Below are 16,144 nucleotides of genomic sequence, written 5' to 3' on the forward strand. Positions count from 1 at the left end.
TGAAACAACCCTGCATTTCTGCTACATAGAGGTGATCTGTGCTTCACCTCTATGTAGCAGAGCCGATCTAGTTGTGCATGCTTCTAGCCTCCTATGGAGGCTATTGAAGCATGCCAAAATTAAAAAAAAAAAAATTGTTTAAAAATATAAAAAGTAGTGAGAAAAAAATCAAAACGCCAAAATTGCGTTTTTTGGGTCGCCGCAACATTGCATTAAAATGCAATAATGGGCGATCAAAAGAACGTATCTGCACCAAAATGGCATCATTAAAAACGCCAGCTTGGCACTCAAAAAATAAGCCCTCGCCCGACTCCAGATCACAAAAATTGGAGGCGCTACGGGTATCGGAAAATGGCACAATTTTATTTTTACCACTTAGATAAAAGAGAACCTAGACATGTTTGGTGTCTATAAACTCGTAATGACCTGGAGAATCATAATGGCAGATTAGTTTTAGCATTTAGTGAACCTAGCAAAAAAGCCAAACAAAAAACAAGTGTGAGATTGCACTTTTTTTGCAATTTCATCGCACTTGGAATTTTTTTCCTGTTTTCTGTTACACGGCATGGTAAAACCAATGGTATCGTTCAAAAGTACATCTCGTCCCACAAAAAATAAGTGCCCACATGGCCATATTGACGGAAAAATAAAAAAGTTATGGCTCTGGGAAGGAGGGGAGCCAAAAATGAAAAAACGAAAAAAGCTACGGGGTGAAGGGGTTAAAAATGCCTTAAAACATTCTCTCTCTCATTATTCTAGCATTTGGCAAATATTAATAATTATGGTAATCTTAGCTGACCTAAAACGGGAACGGTTTAATTTTATTTCATGTCAGATATTGAAGAAAAACATGAAGATGTGTCTTTTTATATAGTGTATGTAAAATTCTAATTTCAACTGTATCTTTACCAGAGCATTCTATACAATATTTCCATAGAACATTCCATATAACACATTTCTTTACCAGAATATTCTTTGTAAAACACAGATTCATTACATGACTTAACTTCTGTCCAGAGAATTCCATATAACACCCATGACTAGTACATTCTACAATATGGAACACTTCACTGGTACATTCCATATAACACACATCTTCACAGAACATTCCATATATTATTTCCTTAGAACATTGTATATAACCCTCATTTTCACCAGAACATTCTGTATAATATTTCCATATAACACACTTCTTTGCAACAATATTCTTTTTAAACAGTTTCATTTAATAACTTAATCCATTTCCAGAACATTCCATATAACACACATGACTAGAACATTTATTAATATATGACACTTCACTAGGACATTCAGTATAACCTGCAAATTTACCAGAACATTCCCTATAACACACATGTTCACTATTACATTCTGTATAACACACATCTTCACAGAACATTTTATACATTATTTCCATAGAACATTCCACATCCTCATCAGAACATTCTGTACAATATTTCCATAGAACATTCCACATCCTCACCAGAACATTCTATACATTATTTCCATAGAACATTCCACATCCTCACCAGAACATTCTATACATTATTTCCGTAGAACATTCCACATCCTCATCAGAACATTCTGTACAATATTTCCATAGAACATTCCACATCCTCGTCAGAACATTCTGTACAATATTTCCATAGAACATTCCACATCCTCGTCAGACCATTCTATACAATATTTCCATAGAACATTCCACATCCTCACCAGAACATTCTATACATTATTTCCGTAGAACATTCCACATCCTCATCAGAACATTCTATACATTATTTCCATAGAACATTCCACATCATCATCAGAATATTCTATACATTATTTCCATAGAACATTCCACATCCTCACCAGATCATTCTATACATTATTTCCATAGAACATTCCACATCCTCACCAGAACATTCTATACATTATTTTCATAGAACATTCCACATCCTCATCAGAACATTCTATACATTATTTCCATAGAACATTCCACATCCTCATCAGAACATTCTATACATTATTTCCGTAGAACATTCCACATCCTCATCAGAACATTCTATACATTATTTCCATAGAACATTACATATCCTCATCAGAACATTCTATACATCATTTCTGTAGAACATTCCAAAGAACATACTTCTTTACCAGAATATTCTTTATAAACACAGCTTCATTAAATGACTTAATCCCTTTCTGGAACATTCCATAGAACACACACGACTATAACATTCTACGATATCCTTGATATCAATTCACCAGAACATTTCATACAACACACATCTTCACCAGAACCTTCCATACAACACACATCCTCACCAGAACCTTCCATACAACACACATCTTCACCAGAACCTTCCATACAACACACATCCTCACCAGAACATTTCATACAACACACATCTTCACCAGAACCTTCCATACAACACACATCTTCACCAGAACCTTCCATACAACACACATCTTCACCAGAACCTTCCATACAACACACATCCTCACCAGAACATTTCATACAACACACATCTTCACCAGAACATTCCATACAACACACATCCTCACCAGAACATTTCATACAACACATCATCTTCATCAGAACCTTCCATACAACACACATCCTCACCAGAACCTTCCATACAACACACATCCTCACCAGAACCTTCCATACAACACACATCCTCACCAGAACATTTCATACAACACACATCCTCACCAGAACATTTCATACAACACACATCTTCACCAGAACCTTCCATACAACACACATCCTCACCAGAACATTTCATACAACACACATCTTCACCAGAACCTTCCATACAACACATATCCTCACCAGAATATTTCATACAACACACATCCTCACCAGAACATTTCATGCAACACACATCTTCACCAGAACCTTCCATACAATGCATATCCTCACCAGAACATTTCATACAACACACATCCTCACCAGAACCTTCCATACAACACACATCCTCACCAGAACCTTCCATACAACACACATCTTCACCAGAACCTTCCATACAACACACATCCTCACCAGAACATTTCATAATACACAACCTCACCAGAACCTTCCATACAACACACATCTTCACCAGAACATTTCATACAACACACATCTTCACCAGAACCTTCCATACAACACACATCTTCACCAGAACATTTCATACAACACACATCTTCACCAGAACCTTCCACACAACACACATCCTCACCAGAACCTTCCATAATACACACATCTTCACCAGAACATTTCATACAACACACATCTTCACCAGAACCTTCCATACAACACACATCCTCACCAGAACATTTCATACAACACACATCTTCACCAGAACCTTCCATACAACACATATCCTCACCAGAACCTTCCATACAACACACATCCTCACCAGAACATTTCATACAACACACATCTTCACCAGAACCTTCCATACAACACATATCCTCACCAGAACCTTCCATAAAACACACATCTTCACCAGAACCTTCCATATAACACACATCTTCACCAGAACATTTCATACAACACACATCTTCACCAGAACATTTCATACAACACACATCCTCACCAGAACATTTCATACAACACACATCCTCACCAGAACATTTCATACAACACACATCTTCACCAGAACCTTCCATACAACACACATCCTCACCAGAACATTCCATACAACACATATCCTCACCAGAACCTTCCATACAACACACATCTTCACCAGAACCTTCCATACAACACACATCCTCACCAGAACCTTCCATACAACACACATCTTCACCAGAACCTTCCATACAACACACATCTTCACCAGAACATTTCATACAACACACATCCTCACCAGAACCTTCCATACATTCTGCATCTTCACTGCTGACGGATCCTCACATCCCTCAGAATTCTCTATGGCATAAAAAAAGTGAACCCCCATATTGCCCCATTTATCATGAATATTATGGCCTATCATCTCATATTGAGCACATTCTTAGGGTAAATTGCCGCAGTGAGATTTACCGCTGGACGGTGATGGATGACTTACCATGCATCACTCTGATAGCCGCGCTCTGCAAAGAGGAGGAAGGAAATGTCAGGAGAGCAGTAAAATGTATGGAAATAATAATGTTTACTAAACAGACAGCGCGGCGCGTTACATCATATCACAGAGAAAAGACACAGGCTGCCGATAGACGCTGCGCGCTGACTATGATTGGTCTCTGTGCAGCCAAAAAGTCATAAATTCAGTGCAACCAAATATTTACCTCCCCTTTCCCTCAAATGTTAGATGCAAAGGAATAAAACTGCGGCTCGGTGGGATCCATAAAATCTATTCCTGGCTCGTCCATCCTGCTGAGTTGCTATTTTGTTATTCTGGAAAAGAAAATCTCTGGCAGCTCAGCCATATGAGGACTTTATCAAACAGCTCCCGTATCTCAGCTTTCTGTGTGATACTAGAGCAATGGCTAAGTAACATGCAATTAAGCATAATATACTATCCGGAGGCGTAGCTGGGGGTTCTGCTTAGGGGGCAAACTACAGTAGCACACCCTAATTGTGGCTTCAGGTGAATTCACCTGTGTGGCACCAAAACTGTCTGCTTCTACTGCCCATCATAGTTATGCCAGCACTGTGCCTTTTACAAAGTAAATTACGCCCTAGATGGTAAATTTTTCTCCTACAGAATATTAATGCCCTGTGTAAGTGCCCCAGAAAAAAGCATTACCTACATTTTGCTTCTAAAAAGTACTAATGCCCCATGTGCATCTTTGACGGTCACAATACCCAGAGTGCCCCTATAACAATAATACTTCTTAAATGCTCACTTAACATTTAATAATGTCTTCTGAGTCCCTCCACGTACAGCTCCTCAATATACATTATGATGGGTCCACATCTCCCCTATACACAGTATAAGGAAGATGGGCCTACAGCTCTCCTATACACAGTATGATGGGCCCACAGCTCCCCTATACACAGTATGATGGGCTCACAGCTCCCCTATACACAGTATAATGGGCCCACAGCTCCCCTATACACAATATAATGGGCCCACAGCTCCCCTATAAACAGTATAATGGGCCCACAGCTCCCCTATACACATTATGATGGGTCCACATCTCCCCTATACACAGTATAAGGAAGATGGGCCCACAGCTCTCCTATACACAGTATGATGGGCCCACAGCTCCCCTATACACAGTATGATGGGCCCACAGCTCCCCTATACACAGTATAATGGGCCCACAGCTCCCCTATATACAGTATAATGGGCCCACAACTCCCCTATATACAGTATGATGGGCCCACAGCTCCCCTATACACAGTATGATGTGTGCACAGCTCCCCTATACACAGTATGATGGGCCCACAGCTCCCCTATACACAGTATAATGGGCCCACAGCTCCCCTATATACAGTATGATGGGCCCACAGCTCCCCTATATACAGTATGATGGGCCCACAGCTCCCCTATACACAGTATCATACCTCCCAACTTTTGAAGATGGGAAAGAGGGACAAAGTTTGCGGCACACGGAGCGCGCCGCGGCAAATTTTAGGCCACGCCTCTGACCACACCCATTCATAATTAGTCACACCCATATCCACGTCCCAACCACACCCATTTAGCACTGCCGATCACACTGTTTCATATACAATAATTATAAACAAAAAAATATGGCCACACAGTGCCCCATACTGTATAATGGCCACACATGATGCTCCATACTGTACGATGACCACACATGACGCTCCATACTGTATACTGGCTGCACATGATACTCCATACTGTATAATGACCGCACATGTTGCTGCATACTGTATAATGGCCGCATATGATGCTCCATACTGTATAATGGCCGCACATGATGCTCCATACTGTATAATGACCACACATGATGCTCCATACTGTATAATGACTGCACATGATGCTCCATACTGTATAATGTCCGCACATGATGCTCCATACTGTATAATGACCGCACATGATGCTGCATACTGTATAATGACCGCACATGATGCTGCATACTGTATAATGGCCACACATGATGCTCCATACTGTATAATGACCGCACATGATGCTCCATACTGTATAATGACTGCACATGATGCTCCATACTGTATAATGACTGCACATGATGCTCCATACTGTATAATGTCCGCACATGATGCTGCATACTGTATAATGACCGCACATGATGCTGCATACTGTATAATGGCCACACATGATGCTCCATACTGTATAATGACCGCACATGATGCTCCATACTGTATAATGACTGCACATGATGCTCCATACTGTATAATGACTGCACATGATGCTCCATACTGTATAATGTCCGCACATGATGCTGCATACTGTATAATGACCGCACATGATGCTGCATACTGTATCATGGCCACACATGATGCTCCATACTGTATAATGACCGCACATGATGCTCCATACTGTATAATGACCGCACATGATGCTCCATACTGTATAATGACCACACATGATGCTCCATACTGTATGATGACCGCACATGATGCTCCATACTGTATAATGACCGCACATGATGCTCCATACTGTATAATGACCGCACATGATGCTCCATACTGTATAATGACCGCACATGATGCTCCATACTGTATAATGACCGCACATGATGCTCCATACTGTATAATGACTGCACATGATGCTCCATACTGTATACTGGCTGCACATGATGCTCCATACTGTAGAATGACTGCACATGATGCTCCATACTGTATACTGGCTGCACATGATGCTCCATACTGTATAATGGCCACAGCTCTCCATACTGTATAATGACATACAGGCACGCAGCTCACACCCACGCTCACACACACGCACACAGCTCACACACATGGCTCACACACACGCAGCACACACAGGCACGCAGCTCACACCCACACCTCACACCCACAGCTCACAGCTCACACTCGCACGCAGCTCACACATGCAGCATCAAACACACACACGCAGTATCACACATACACATGCAGCATCACAAATGCAGCTCACAAACACATGCAGCTTTGAAACAAATGCATCACACATGCAACCATCACACACACACGCAGCCATCACACTCACACACGCAGCCATCACACACACACACGCAGTATCACACATACACATGCAGCATCACAAACGCAGCTCACAAACACATGCAGCTTTGACACAAATGCATCACACACGCAGCCATCACACACGCACGCAGCCATCACACACACACGCAGCCATCACACACACACACAGCCATCACACACACACGCAGCTATCACACACACACGCAGCCATCACACACGCAGCCATCACACACACACAGCCATCACACACACGCAGCCATCACACACACGCAGCCATCACACACACACACCAGATACCTCATACACACACACACACACATGCAGCATCACACAGCTCACACACACACATCACACAATCTCCTCTGTAGTGCAGGGGCGGCTGATGTCCATGTGCAGCTCTTCAGTTTTTCCTGCTCACAGCTCTGCACTGTCCCTGCACCTCCCCCGTCTCTCCTCTGCCGGGATAGCAGATAAGAGCAGGAGAAGCCGGAGCTCCGTGCACACACAGGAGGTAGTGAGTCGCTGACCTTTCATCTTGATTGCTGCTGGCTCTCTCCCTCAGCGTGGCAGCGCCGCACAGGGGGCGGGGGGGGAGCGGGGTCGGTCGGGAGGTGACCCAGCTTTTATAAAAAAATTAAAAAAAACAGACACAAACCTTATTCAGATGCCGCCCCCTGCTGCATTGTCCCCGCCCTAGGCACGTAATGCGGGGCAACTAATGTCCCGTCCGGGATCCCGAGGCTGACTGTAAAAATCAGGACAGTCCCGCGGGATCCGGGACGGTTGGGAGGTATGAAATGTTTAAAGGAGTATGCAAGTCACATACTCAAAGTCATATAACCGCCTGCTGCCATACCTGGAGAATCCTCACAGCGTGCGATGTGAACGCTGTGAAGATTCAAATGTCTACAGTCACATAGAGCAACCGAGAACAGCGACATAAATAGAGTGTGATGGGTTGTGGTGCAAGATTTGAACAGGACCCCCGCATCATATCTATCTATAATATAACACTGGGAGCATCACTGTGTCCGAAGCCTTTATAAACTGAGCAAGCGCCTGCGCAGTCTGGACTCCACAGAGTTATGCATCCGGTGATGAGAATTGTGGCCCAGGAGATCGCAGTATGCGTAAGCACTGAACACATACTGAGATCTCTGACGGAGAAGCACGGACGTGCCAGGAGGGCAAGTATGCGATATTCCCCTGTCCCCGTTCAACCACTGGGCTACGGCTTCCGCGTCCTCTGGCTGTGACGTTCAGGTCAGAGGGCGCGATGGTGTGCTTAGTGCACGCCATCTGACTGAACAGTCACAGCCAGAGACCCGGAAGACAGACTGGAGCACAGCGGTGGAACGGGGACAGGTGAATTTCGCAAGTGTCGGGGGCCTGAGCCATTTTTTTTTTATCGCAGCAGCATACGGGGCATATTATGCTATGGAGCATCTTATGGGGGCCATCAACCTTCATGTAGCAGCATACGGGGCATATGGATGGGAGCAGCACATGACAGAATGGGGGCGCAGGATGGGAGCAGCACATGACAGGATGGGGCGCAGGATGGGATCAGCACATGACAGGATGTGGGGCGCAGGATGGGAGCAGCACATGACAGAATGGGGGCGCAGGATAGGAGCAGCACATGACAGAATAGGGGCGCAGGATGGGAGCAAATGACAGGATGGGGGCGCAGGATGGGAGCAGCACATGACAGGATGGGGGCGCAGGATGGAAGTGCAGCGCCCCAGAGTCCTGCTCGTTGCAGTACTGTTGCTCCGCCACTAAGGGGGGCTATGGTACGTCTAATGGCACTGAAGGAGTTCATCTGACCAGGTATCACATACACCAATACATTTCACAGTCTGGCCTCCAGGGGGAGCTAAGGGTACTATTCACTAGGCCACTCCTCACAGTCTGGTAAAACTGGGGGTCAGGCAGGAAGTTAGACAGAAAGCTGACTGGGTTGGAACCAGGCAACACCCTGTGGCAGAGGGTGTTGTGGGGGAAGATTCGGTAGGGTCCCTGTCAGGGGTGGGATCCTGACAGAGGCCTGGCAACGAGAAAGAACGTCACGGGACCGTGCCTGCTCAGTATAGCGGCGGTGCCCCAAGAAAGGATAAGAAGCGAGATTTATTGTGCTGAGTGAGAAACGAGATCAAAGCAAGAAGGAGAATTCCAGTAGGAGTCGTGCTGTAAGACCGAGGCAACATCCTACTGAGGCGCAAACAACCGGCGGCCGGAACGCCGAGGAGGTACAGAGCTCCAAGCCATACTTCAAACCAACGGCAGGACAGTCAGTCACAGGCGGGCTGTCTCACCTAAATCACCTACGCAGACATAGGGGGCAACCTGTGGAGAGGGGCGACCCTAGGGTCCCGGAAGAGCTCCGAGCCTACCCGTCATACGGGTGCGTCCCAACCGTAACATCAGGGAGGGACAGAGGATTAGCAGAACATCATCTAATCGAGTTGTGAGGGAACACGAGAAACAGACACAACAGTTGTGGGGACTATCCCGTAAGCACAGCAGGGGAGGACCACAACACATAGCGCTAGCAGGAAGGCACAGATTTCCACCTGCAAAGAGAACTCCGAAGGTGTCATTGGACCGGCCGGACTTGCGCAGCCTGGTGAACCGTATTCCGGACTGAGGACCCAGAGACCTTCAGTAAAGAGGTAAAGAGACTGCACCCCTGTGTCCTTGTGATTGATTGCGTCCTGCACTACACACCGAACTGTCATTTCCTTTATTGGGCGCCCCTCGGCAGGGCCACGGACCGTGTCTAGCCACCGTGACAACCCCAGAGCAGAGACTCAGAGGCCCGGTACCGGGTACCCCTCGGCCCTGCGGCGGTGGGGGCGCTGCAAACTTGGCGTCACGAACAGGATCTACTTAAGCCTGAAGAATCAGGTCATGTGTGCCTTGGAACTGTGATTTACTGTGCTTGGACTGTACTTTACTGCAAAGACTGTGTGTTGCCATTTACCGCCAAAATCCGCCATTACAGCGCCCTGAGGAGAGCACAGGAGAAGAAGAGGGGCGTGGAGTGGGCGTAGACAAGCTGAAGAGCGCGAAAGACAATGGCCGCCCAGTCTAAATATTTCTGCACCGTGAGGACGTGTCCGTCAGCAGCAGAGATCCGCCTCCTAATCCTCAATGGTGGGCGGAGGAAGAAGAAACGGAACCGCCCACGAAGAAGAGAGCGGGAAAAAGATCAGGAAGTGACCCACGTGGAGGACGCCATGGCCAGCAGCTCAGAACCCGAATGTGGGGTTGAAGCGGAGGTCTTCCCCAACTACCCGGATGAGCACCGCAGCCAATTCTCCACGGACAGCACTGACTTCCTGCAGGCTGAGATGGAGGACTTGCTCGACCAGCTCCTTCAGCTGAAAGGTGAAGGCCCAGGCTCCGCACCAGGTAGCGCCGGAAGAAGATCCTCTGGCACCGGATCCTATACCGCTACCGGAGCTGCCGCTGAGGTCCTCACCGACACCGCCAGAGGAACCCGCCGCAGAGGAGGAGCCTGCATCGGCTGGTGAGTCCGCCGACCCCGTCCCGCCGGCCGAGGGCTTGATAATAGGCCCCGTTGCGGCACCCTCTCTCCCTGGGACCCATAGACTCCAGCGCCTGTTGCCATGGGAGGAACCCACGGGTCTGGAACACCGCCTGAAAGCCCCGATTCCACCCACTCCCCTGCTGTGTGAGGTCCGCGCAGAGCGCACAGTGTGCCGATGGGTGAACCCAGGATCCAACCTTATGGGGTTCCCCGGGGTGAAGACCCAGGAGGGAGAGATGGTACAGGCCCTAAGCTGGAAGGAATATCAGGTCCAGCTAGAACAACAGTGGAAGGAGGAGGAAAGAGAATACCAGGCCGGGCTAGAGGCCTACCACCAAAAAGACTTGGCGGTCAAGGACCGGGCCCGCAAGGACCCCACCGCTCACCAGGCCCCTCGCAGGCAGGGCACCGTCGTCACCTTCAAACTCCGCGGAGGCTGGGGCTTCATTAAAGAGCCGGGCCTGTATGCGGAAGTGTTTGTCAACCGGAGGGATGTCGAGTCTCACTTGAGGGAGGGTCACCCGGACCGGGACCTCTACCCAGGGGACGAAATTACCTACACCCGGCACTTTGGGGAGAAGGGGTGGTTCGCTTTAAATGTCCGCAAGAGGAAGTCGATGGAAACCCTGACTAAGGTGCCGGAAAAGCTGTCCCCCGTAGCCAAGGTGCCCCCTTGTGGTCGGCCTACGATCACCACTGAGACCACCGTGGTCACCCCAACATGCACAATTGTAAAGACCACGACTTGCAGCATTATGACCTCCACCGCTGTCGTGGCCAAGGAGGCACCTCCTCAGGTGACCGGTGTTCCTGCTGCCCCAGAACTGAAGACTGTGGGTACACAGACCCCCAGATGGGACAACAGACCCCCTTATGCAGTACCGGGCGGCTTGCAATACCCAAAGGGGTTGCCTCCGCCGGTGCTGCCTCCTGAGTGGTTCAAATAAGTGCCTTTATCTTCTGAACATGTAAATAGTTCAATTAACTGTTTAACTTTTCACTGTTTTGCTGCTAAAACCCGTCCAGGGTTAACTCTTAAAGGGATCCCTTTGTTGACCCGGGATCCCTATTCCTTTTTGTTTGTTTTCTACATTTTGCACAAGTTATCAAAGAACTGCTGAATCATGAACAATGCATGATACAAACTCCTTGTATATAGTTTGCACCTTCTTAAAGGTGCTCCCTACTGGTTTTACATAAAAGATGGACTCTTTGCGAAGAAACTGTTCCTGGAAACAGCACCAGAGTCCTTGCTGCGTACGGACTTGCAGCTTGAAAAGTTGCACTACCTCATAGAGACTTGGTCCCCTCTTAAAGGGGATGTTCACATGTTGCAATTAAGAAAAGTATTGCCTTAAGACAGTTAGATGGTGATAATGTCTTAAAAGAGAAAGTAATGATGCTAATGTGAAGAAGTTATATGTAACCAACGAGTTAATTGTAAGAAATGTTTAATGATGTTGATAGAGGAATGAGGACAGAGAAGTGAACCCGTATGGGGTTAGTTAGTGAGTCCTCCCAGGAGCCATACAGAGATGGCTCAGTGATCTTGAACTGAAAGAAAAACATGTTCTATACTGTGTATAGTAGTGGAAGGACAGTAGGCTCGGGCAGAAAGGAGCGGTCCTGTAACAGAAAGGAGAGGCAGTAGGTCTGGAGCAGTTAGGACAGGCGGTCCTGCAGACTTAAAGTAGGAGAATGTAGCACAGTTGCTTAAGCCTTATAATGTGTTATAAGAAGGTCTTTAGTGGTTTCAGAGTGTACATCCTTAAAGGCAATGTTAAATTATTGTTCAAAAATTTTGCACTTAGTAGAATACCCGGTTGGGCAAGAAAAGTTATTTATAGTAAGTTATTTAAAAATAAGTAACCATGTTTGTAACGTTCAAGTGTCCTCACCTCCCATAAAGGGAAGCTCTGTTCAAATATGCTTATTGTTATTGCCCTCACAAAAATTGTATGTCTTTTTGCTGATATGTATTGTTGTTTTCTTCCCAGTCCAGGAGTACTGGATTTAACCGGGGGGGGAGTGCAGCGCCCCAGAGTCCTGGTCGTTGCAGTACTGTTGCTCCGCCACTAAGGGGGGCTATGGTACGTCTAATGGCACTGAAGGAGTTCATCTGACCAGGTATCACATACACCAATACATTTCACAGTCGGGCCTCCAGGGGGAGCTAAGGGTACTATTCATTAGGCCACTCCTCACAGTCTGGTAAAACTGGGGGTTAGGCAGGAAGTTAGACAGAAAGCTGACTGGGTTGGAACCAGGCAACACCCTGTGGCAGAGGGTGTTGTGGGGGAAGATTCGGTAGGGTCCCTGTCAGGGGTGGGATCCTGACAGAGGCCTGGCAACGAGAAAGAACGTCATGGGACTGTGCCTGCTCAGTATAGCGGCGGTGCCCCAAGAAAGGATAAGAAGCGAGATTTATTGTGCTGAGTGAGAAACGAGATCAAAGCAAGAAGGAGAATTCCAGTAGGAGTCGTGCTGTAAGACCGAGGCAACATCCTACTGAGGCGCAAACAACCGGCGGCCGGAACGCCGAGGAGGTACAGAGCTCCAAGCCATACTTCAAACCAACGGCAGGACAGTCAGTCACAGGCGGGCTGTCTCACCTAAATCACCTACGCAGACATAGGGGGCAACCTGTGGAGAGGGGCGACCCTAGGGTCCCGGAAGAGCTCCGAGCCTACCCGTCATACGGGTGCGTTCCCAACCGTAACATCAGGGAGGGACGGAGGATTAGCAGAACATCATCTAATCGAGTTGTGAGGGAACACGAGAAACAGACACAACAGTTGTGGGGACTATCCCGTAAGCACAGCAGGGGAGGACCACAACACATAGCGCTAGCAGGAAGGCACAGATTTCCACCTGCAAAGAGAACTCCGAAGGTGTCATTGGACCGGCCGGACTTGCGCAGCCTGGTGAACCGTATTCCGGACTGAGGACCCAGAGACCTTCAGTAAAGAGTTAAAGAGACTGCACCCCTGTGTCCTTGTGATTGATTGCGTCCTGCACTACACACCGAACTGTCATTTCCTTTATTGGGCGCCCCTCGGCAGGGCCACGGACCGTGTCTAGCCACCGTGACAACCCCAGAGCAGAGACTCAGAGGCCCGGTACCGGGTACCCCTCGGCCCTGCGGCAGTGGGGGCACTGCAGAAGCAGTACATATCAGGATGGAGACCATATACCAATATAAATGCTCGCCACCCGGGCGTAGAACGGGTTCAATAGCTAGTCTATCTATATACACACAGAGACTCAGAGGCCCGGTACCGGGTACCCCTCGGCCCTGCGGCGGTGGGGGCGCTGCAAACTTGGCGTCACGAACAGGATCTACTTAAGCCTGAAGAATCAGGTCATGTGTGCCTTGGAACTGTGATTTACTGTGCTTGGACTGTACTTTACTGCAAAGACTGTGTGTTGCCATTTACCGCCAAAATCCGCCATTACAGCGCCCTGAGGAGAGCACAGGAGAAGAAGAGGGGCGTGGAGTGGGCGTAGACAAGCTGAAGAGCGCGAAAGACAATGGCCGCCCAGTCTAAATATTTCTGCACCGTGAGGACGTGTCCGTCAGCAGCAGAGATCCGCCTCCTAATCCTCAATGGTGGGCGGAGGAAGAAGAAACGGAACCGCCCACGAAGAAGAGAGCGGGAAAAAGATCAGGAAGTGACCCACGTGGAGGACGCCATGGCCAGCAGCTCAGAACCCGAATGTGGGGTTGAAGCGGAGGTCTTCCCCAACTACCCGGATGAGCACCGCAGCCAATTCTCCACGGACAGCACGGACTTCCTGCAGGCTGAGATGGAGGACTTGCTCGACCAGCTCCTTCAGCTGAAAGGTGAAGGCCCAGGCTCCGCACCAGGTAGCGCCGGAAGAAGATCCTCTGGCACCGGATCCTATACCGCTACCGGAGCTGCCGCTGAGGTCCTCACCGACACCGCCAGAGGAACCCGCCGCAGAGGAGGAGCCTGCATCGGCTGGTGAGTCCGCCGACCCCGTCCCGCCGGCCGAGGGCTTGTTAATAGGCCCCGTTGCGGCACCCTCTCTCCCTGGGACCCATAGACTCCAGCGCCTGTTGCCATGGGAGGAACCCACGGGTCTGGAACACCGCCTGAAAGCCCCGATTCCACCCACTCCCCTGCTGTGTGAGGTCCGCGCAGAGCGCACAGTGTGCCGCTGGGTGAACCCAGGATCCAACCTTATGGGGTTCCCCGGGGTGAAGACCCAGGAGGGAGAGATGGTACAGGCCCTAAGCTGGAAGGAATATCAGGTCCAGCTAGAACAACAGTGGAAGGAGGAGGAAAGAGAATACCAGGCCGGGCTAGAGGCCTACCACCAAAAAGACTTGGCGGTCAAGGACCGGGCCCGCAAGGACCCCGCCGCTCACCAGGCCCCTCGCAGGCAGGGCACCGTCGTCACCTTCAAACTCCGCGGAGGCTGGGGCTTCATTAAAGAGCCGGGCCTGTATGCGGAAGTGTTTGTCAACCGGAGGGATGTCGAGTCTCACTTGAGGGAGGGTCACCCGGACCGGGACCTCTACCCAGGGGACGAAATTACCTACACCCGGCACTTTGGGGAGAAGGGGTGGTTCGCTTTAAATGTCCGCAAGAGGAAGTCGATGGAAACCCTGACTAAGGTGCCGGAAAAGCTGTCCCCCGTAGCCAAGGTGCCCCCTTGTGGTCGGCCTACGATCACCACTGAGACCACCGTGGTCACCCCAACATGCACAATTGTAAAGACCACGACTTGCAGCATTATGACCTCCACCGCTGTCGTGGCCAAGGAGGCACCTCCTCAGGTGACCGGTGTTCCTGCTGCCCCAGAACTGAAGACTGTGGGTACACAGACCCCCAGATGGGACAACAGACCCCCTTATGCAGTACCGGGCGGCTTGCAATACCCAAAGGGGTTGCCTCCGCCGGTGCTGCCTCCTGAGTGGTTCAAATAAGTGCCTTTATCTTCTGAACATGTAAATAGTTCAATTAACTGTTTAACTTTTCACTGTTTTGCTGCTAAAACCCGTCCAGGGTTAACTCTTAAAGGGATCCCTTTGTTGACCCGGGATCCCTATTCCTTTTTGTTTGTTTTCTACATTTTGCACAAGTTATCAAAGAACTGCTGAATCATGAACAATGCATGATACAAACTCCTTGTATATAGTTTGCACCTTCTTAAAGGTGCTCCCTACTGGTTTTACATAAAAGATGGACTCTTTGCGAAGAAACTGTTCCTGGAAACAGCACCAGAGTCCTTGCTGCATACGGACTTGCAGCTTGAAAAGTTGCACTACCTCATAGAGACTTGGTCCCCTCTTAAAGGGGATGTTCACATGTTGCAATTAAGAAAAGTATTGCCTTAAGACAGTTAGATGGTGATAATGTCTTAAAAGAGAAAGTAATGATGCTAATGTGAAGAAGTTATATGTAACCAACGAGTTAATTGTAAGAAATGTTTAATGATGTTGATAGAGGAATGAGGACAGAGAAGTGAACCCG

The 16,144-nt window shown here is 48.3% G+C and overlaps 1 protein-coding gene across 3 annotated transcripts in view; it reads right to left on the reverse strand.

Annotated features, from left to right (window-relative positions):
- Positions 1-16,144, reverse strand: part of IGSF5 (immunoglobulin superfamily member 5) — an 88,885-nt gene that overhangs the window by 10,276 nt on the left and 62,465 nt on the right. For all 3 annotated transcript variants that reach the window (XM_077293861.1, XM_077293862.1, XM_077293863.1), the window contains one exon: positions 4,035-4,059. In XM_077293861.1, the coding sequence (XP_077149976.1) occupies positions 4,035-4,059 (25 nt within the window). The remainder of the gene's footprint in view (positions 1-4,034; positions 4,060-16,144) is intronic.

Source organism: Ranitomeya variabilis, chromosome 3 (assembly GCF_051348905.1).
Source record: "Ranitomeya variabilis isolate aRanVar5 chromosome 3, aRanVar5.hap1, whole genome shotgun sequence".
In the NCBI taxonomy this organism is placed as follows: domain Eukaryota; kingdom Metazoa; phylum Chordata; class Amphibia; order Anura; family Dendrobatidae; genus Ranitomeya; species Ranitomeya variabilis.